Genomic DNA, 6,963 nt, shown 5'->3' with positions numbered 1-6,963 from the left:
ATCAGATGACCTGGCCTCCACAATCCCCCGACCTCAACCCAATTGAGATGGTTTGGGATGAATTGGACCGCAGAGTGAAGGGAAAGCAGCAAACAAGTGCTCAGCATATGTTGGAACTCCTTCAAGACTGTTGGAAAATCATTCCAAGTCGAGCTGGTTGAGAGAATGCCAAGATTGTGCAAAGCTGTCATCATGGCAAAGGGTGACTACTTTGAAGAATATAAAATATGTTCAGAATTGTTTAACACTTTCTTTGGTAACTACATGATTCCATATGTGTTATTTCATAGTTTTAAAGTCTTCACAATTATTCTACAATGTAGAAAATAGTTTAAAAAAATAAGAAAAACCCTTGAATGAGTAGGTGTGTCCAAACTTTAGACTGATAATGTATATTTCCTGAGCATTCTTATATCTTCTAGATATAGGACAGACACTTCAAAACCTTGTTCCTTTATGGTTTATTTTCTGACGGTCTTTTTAGCCATTTATGAATGTGTTATTCAATGTGTTTCTATGTGCTATAGTAGTAAAGACCAAATTCAATATTTTATCAAATATGTGTTATATCTGAAGGGTTCCTAAAATTCCAAATCAAATAGCTAAATGCTCCATAGTATGACCATCTTAAAACAATTCCAAATGTCAGCTTAGAACACCCCAACTATAAAATCATAAGAGAAATTATCCCATTTTGATAGATAAACATGTTGAAAATATATTTGAAATTGTGCTAACTTGCCTTGAACTAGTCATATATCTATACAACGATTATTTTTCTCATCTTGATAAATCTTTGATAAAGTTCAGTTCGATAGGGAGCAGTGTTATGGAGGGTTTAATTTTGAAGTTCCTTCCTCTTTTTGCTGCCTTCTCTGGTCCTCTGCATCCTATAGGTCTTCTTAGCCTGCGCTCTCTCTTTCTCCAAAACCTCAGTGTCATCCAGGATCTTCAGGCTTGGGATCTGACTGATCACATACTGCCTGTGTGGCCAGAGGAGGAACATGTTGGTGGGCGAGACACAAAAAGCATAAAGCACATAATTTCATACTGTAGTAATGACAGAACATATTGATGAGGATCAGTAAGTCTGGTATATAGCAGGGGTCGGTAACAGGCGGTCCGCGTTACAAAAATGACCCACAAGTGTTTTTGTGTGTAGATTGATACGAAAAAACAACAATTTAATACATTTTCGAACAAGGCTGTAACGTAACAAAATGGAAAAAGTCAATGGGTCTGAATACTTTCCGAATGCAATGCATATCACACAATTTTAACTCTAACTTATTTTGAGTTATAGAATCATGTCATATTCCTATGACCTGTGTAAGGTTAGACAACACATCCTTCTCATCTGAATCTATAAAGACACCTGATCAAAAAGGTGCAGCTTTAGTGTATCAGCTGTGTTCACTCAAGCTCACCTGTAGTCTATGTACTGGTCTAGACTCCCTCCATTGAAGTAGCTGGGTGCTGATTCGTTGTTCATCATGCTGAGAATCCTAAAGGAAGTAAAAACATCCAGAGGTCAGACAACAACACTTAAATGCCTAGTCACCTTACTCCTTTACATATCTACCTCTATCACTGCAGTACCCCTGCACATTGTAAATATGGTATTGGAACTGACCCTGTATATAGCTTACTTACTTTCTTGTGTTCTTATCTTATTTGTATTTCTTGTTTGTTCTACCTTATGTTGTTTTTAGGATTACATTGATATGTATTACTGCATTGTATATAAAAAACTATCGGCCTATATTAAATCTCCCATTCCTCTCAAAAAATGTAGAAAAAGCAGTTGCGCTGCAACTCACTGCCTTCCTGAAGACAAACAATGTATACGAAATGCTTCAGTCTGGTTTTAGACCCCATCATAGCACTGAGACTGCACTTGTGACGGTGGTAAATTACCTTTTAATGGCATTAGACCGAGGCTCTGCATCTGTCCTCATGCTCCTAGACCTTAGTGCTGCTTTTGATACCATCGATCACCACATTCTTTTGGAGAGATTGGAAACCCAAATTTGTCTACACGGACAAGTTCTGGCCTGGTTTAGATCTTATCTGTCGGAAAGATATCAGTTTGTCTCCGTGAATGGTTTGTCCTCTGACAAATCAACTGTACATTTCGGTGTTCCTCAAGGTTCCGTTTTGGGACCACCTATTCTTTTCACTATATATTTTACCTCTTGGGGATGTCATTCGAAAACATAATGTTAACTTTCACTGCTATGCGAATGACACACAGCTGTACATTTCAATGAAACATGGTGAAGCCCCAAAATTGCCCTTGCTAGAAGCCTGTGTTTCAGACATAAGGAAGTGGATGGCTGCAAACTTTCTACTTTTAAACTCGGACTAAACAGAGATGCTTGTTCTAGGTCCCAAGAAACAAAGAGATCTTCTGTTGAATCTGACAATTAATCTTGATGGTTGTCTCAAATAAAACTGTGAAGAACCTCGGCGTTACTCTGGACCCTGAGCTCTCTTTAGACGAACATTTCAAGGCTGTTTCAAGGACAGCTTTTTTCCATCTATGTAACATTGCAAAAATCAGAAACTTTCTGTCCAAAAATGATGCAGAAAAATGTATCCATGCTTTTGTTACTTCTAGGTTGGACTACTGCAATGCTCTACTTTCCGGCTACCCGGATAAAGCACTAAATAAACTTCAGTTAGTGCTAAATACGGCTGCTAGAATCCTGACTAGAACCAAAGAATTTGATCATATTACTCCAGTGCTAGCCTCCCTACACTGGCTTCCTGTTAAGGCAAGGGCTGATTTCAAGGTTTTACTGCTAACCTACAAAGCATTACATGGGCTTGCTGCTACCTATCTTTCCGATTTGGTCCTGCCGTACATACCTACACGTACGCTATGGTCACAAGACGCAGGTCTCCGAATTGTCCCTAGAATTTCTAAGCAAACAGCTGGAGGCAGGGCTTTCTCCTAATAGAGCTCAATTTTTATGGAATGGTCTGCCTACCCATGTGAGAGACGCAGACTCGGTCTCAACTTAAGTCTTTACTGAAGACTCATCTTTTCAGTGGGTCATATGATTGAGTGGAGTCTGGCCCAGGAGTGTGAAAGTGAACGGAAAGGCTCTGGAGCAACGAACTGCCCTTGCTGTCTCTGCCTGGCCGTTTCCCCTCTCTCCACTGGGATTCTCTGCCTCTAACCCTATTAAAGGGGCTGAGTCACTGGCTTGCTGGTGCTCTTTCATGCCGTCCCTAGGAGGGGTGTGTCACTTGAGTGGGTTGAGTCACTGACGTGATCTTCCTGTCTGGGTTTGCGCCCCCTTTGGGTTGTGCCGTGGTGGAGATCTTTGTGGGCTATACTCGGCCTTGTCTCAGGATGGTAAGTTGGTGGTTGAAGATATCACTCTAGGGGTGTGGGGGCTGTGCTTTGGCAAGTGGGTGGGGTTATATCCTTCCTGTTTGGCACTGTCCGGGGGTATCATTGGATGGGGCCACAGTGTCTCTTGACCCCTCCTGTCTCAGCCTCCAGTATTTATACTGCAGTAGTTTATGTGTCGGGGGGCTAGGGTCAGTTTGTTATATCTGGAGTACTTCTCCTGTCTTATCCGGTGTCCTGTGTGAATTTAAGTATGCTCTCTCTAATTCTCTCTTTCTTTCTCTCTCTCGGTGGACCTGAGCCCTAGGACCTTGCCTCAGGACTACCTGGCATGATGACTCCTTGCTGTCCCCAGTCCACCTGGCCGTGCTGCTGCTCCAGTTTCAACTGATCTGCCTGCGGCTCCCTGACCTGTTCACCGGACGTGCTACCTGTCCCAGACCTGCTGTTTTCAACTCTCTAGAGACTGCAGGAGCGGTAGAGATACTCTTAATGATCGGCTATGAAAAGCCAACTGACATTTACTCCTGAGGTGCTGACTTGCTGCACCCTCGACAACTACTGTGATTATTATTATTTGACCATGCTGGTAATTTATGAACATTTGAACATCTTGGCCATGTTCTGTTATAATCTCCACCCGGCACAGCCAGAAGAGGACTGGCCACCCCTCATAGCCTGGTTCCTATCTAGGTTTCTTCCTAGGTTTTGTTTTTTCTAGGGAGTTTTTCCTAGCCACCTTGCTTCTACACCTGCATTGCTTGCTGTTTGGGGTTTTAGGCTGGGTTTCTGTACAGCACTTTGAGATATCAGCTGATGTAAGAAGGGCTATTTAAATTGATTTGATTTGTACTTGTGCATGTGACATTGAAACTTGAAAATGGTGTTTGTGTTATGGTCTCATGTTTTTTATGTTGTATTAACATGTCTGTTCAATGCTCCACAATGGTGCACCCTACTGAACGCAGTTTGGATGAAAACAACAAAGATGTTGGCTTCAACAGAAACTGTCACCCAGGCAAAAACACACACGCTCACACTGCCCCAATGGCTTCAGTTAAAGCCAGTCTTACTTGATGTTGGGGAACTTGCTTCGGATCTCCTCAACGAAGATGGGCAGGTTGCCGATCTTGTTCTTGTTGATCCACACGGTGGTGACACTAGGCATGTAGGGGAACTTGACGTGGGACGAGTAGCTGTTGCAGTCCAGGATCAGAGTGCTGAGCTTCTCCAGTTCACCCAGGAGAGCTGGGCTCCGTTGGCAGCTGAATGAAGGAGAAACATTGCCAGGTAGACTGTGTGTTAATAGTATAGTACACATGCATAGCATGTCTCTGAATGGTGTGTGAAAGAGAGATGGAATTCAGATGTGTGTGTAGCACGTGTGTATGTAATATGTGTGTATCTGCCTCTGTCTCTACAGGGCTCAGAGCAGAAGGATACTCCTCCAGCAGGTTGTAGCTGAGGTCCAACACTTCCAGGGTGTCACGCTGGGCTAGTATGACTTCGTAGGGGATCTCTAGCAATCCCTGGTAGGCAAAGGAGAGACTCCGAAGCCCCAGCACCGGGCCTGGCTGACCGGGTTGGCCAGGTTGGCCTGGTGCAGCAGGAGGCCCCCCTGTCTCCATGGCCAAGAGGCTGAGCTACAGCCTCCAACACCTCACTTCTCGGTGCCAACTAGCCAGATTACCAGGGGATTCAGATACATGGCGCCATAACTCCCAATATCCACCCTCAAATTAAAATGACAAAGGCATCATGATTTAGTTATTGAGAGTACTAATTACCAAAACCTCTTTTCCAGGAGTTAAACATAAACAAGCAGCCAAAATGCTAATCGCTCACCCAAACATCTGCTGAATTGTACATATAATTGACTGACAAGATAGTTAAATCAGCTGATGTACCATGGAAACCTGGGTTAAAATAGTATTTGAAATCTTTTCCGTTCTTTAAGCGTTTGCTTCAGCCTGCCTGGGTTGCTATGTGGGTGGGGTTTGCAACAGGGAAGCTCAATGAAGCACAGCTAAAGTATTTGAAATGATTTCAAATAGTATTTGGTCCCAGATCTGAATCAGTCACTGATCGGAGGGATTGCATGGAAACCAGCAGCTGCAGTTTGACCTTCAGGACCAACATTGAATATGTATAACCATTTTTCACCTTTGAGATGTGTTGGTCTATCTTGAATTTTGGAATGTTGACATGAGTTCATTACAGCATTGTTACACTGGTAGAAAGAATACACTAACAAGCATTTTCTGCCTAGAGGAACATAATACACTAGTTTACCGTCAGCAAGGTGGTTCGGTTACCATTCAGTTCAGCCTTCTTTATTTGTAGAATACAGTAGATCAACAGCAGTGCCTGTTGTCATGTGCTACTATAAAGTCAATTCACCATTAGATCGGGGTTGAGGGTAATGGAGTCCAGGAGGCTATGAATGAATGACCCACTCTGTTAGAAAACCAGATGAAATGTAATGTAAATGTTTTTCTCCAAGCAGATTAGCCCTCTCATAGTTCTACAAACATCTTTAAATCTTGCTATTTGAAAAAATGATATGAAAAAGGTAAGGTTGTATGGTCAGCAACACTTTTAAACAATCTGGATCGCTCACGAATGACACCACGGGTGCAGCAAAGCTGTCTCTCATACTTGTCAGAGATACATAGGAACATTCATAGGAGCAGGTCAGTTCAAATAGGCAAACATGATTTCACAAGCAATACATACAGCACATGAACAGATCTATATACAGGTAATCATTCCATTTGATCCAACTCACCACGATGTGTGGTTTTCAGGCAGCTCTACCGGCTGAGATGCAGTCCGCTCACTGCACATAAAAGGCACTCATTCATGGCTCAGCTCTAGATCACAAGATCCGGATAATCACATTGGCCGTTAACCCCTTCCTGTCCACGGGTTCTCCTAAAGGCCAAGACCCGGCATAACAAGTGGCATAACAAAATGTTAAGTTTCAGATAGAAATGTAATGAATAGAGCTGACACGATTCCTTATTCCACGTGTCAGAGAGGCATGTTCATTCTACATAATACATTTCTCTCTGAATGTTCCACAATGTACTGGCCCAGTTATTCCCAAACAAAAATCCTTTATATTTATTCTTCTAGTCAAGGGATACCGTGACGAGATCCTGAGGCCCATTGTCGTGCCTTTCATTCACCGCCATCTTCTCATGTTTCAGCATGATAACGCACAGCCTCATGTTGCAAGGATCTGTACATAATTCCTGGAAGCTGAAAATGTCCCAGTTGTTGGCCTGCATCCTCAACAGACATGTTATGTGTACAATAGTGTGTTCCAGTTCCCGTCAATATCCAACAACTTCGCACAGCCATTGAAGAGGAGTGGAAAAACATTCCACAGGCCATAATCAACAGCCTGATCAACTCTATGTGAAGGAGATGTGTTGCTCTGCATGTGGCAAATGGTGGTCACACTAGATACTGACTGGTTTTCTGATCCACGCCCCTACCTTTTTTTTAAAGTTCTGTGACTAGCATATCTATATTCCTATTCATGTGAAATCCATAGATTAGGGCCTAATGATTTTATTTAAATTGACTGGTTTCTT

The 6,963-nt window shown here is 42.6% G+C and overlaps 1 protein-coding gene across 1 annotated transcript; it reads right to left on the bottom strand.

The window, feature by feature from the left end:
• Positions 1-444: 444 nt before the first annotated feature.
• LOC129835116 (uncharacterized) lies at positions 445-6,235 on the bottom strand. The gene is made up of 5 exons (XM_055900507.1): positions 6,150-6,235; positions 4,805-5,094; positions 4,435-4,626; positions 1,428-1,505; positions 445-983 (listed from the first exon to the last, which is right to left on the bottom strand). Exons 2-5 carry the CDS (start codon positions 4,987-4,989, stop codon positions 839-841), a joined length of 600 nt encoding a protein of 199 aa, XP_055756482.1. The 5' UTR covers positions 4,990-5,094; positions 6,150-6,235; the 3' UTR covers positions 445-838.
• Between the last annotated feature and the right edge of the window lie 728 nt (positions 6,236-6,963).

This window comes from Salvelinus fontinalis, chromosome 36, assembly GCF_029448725.1.
Source record: "Salvelinus fontinalis isolate EN_2023a chromosome 36, ASM2944872v1, whole genome shotgun sequence".
NCBI classification, from domain to species: Eukaryota; Metazoa; Chordata; class Actinopteri; order Salmoniformes; family Salmonidae; genus Salvelinus; species Salvelinus fontinalis.
This window is presented reverse-complemented; position numbering and strand designations above follow the sequence as displayed.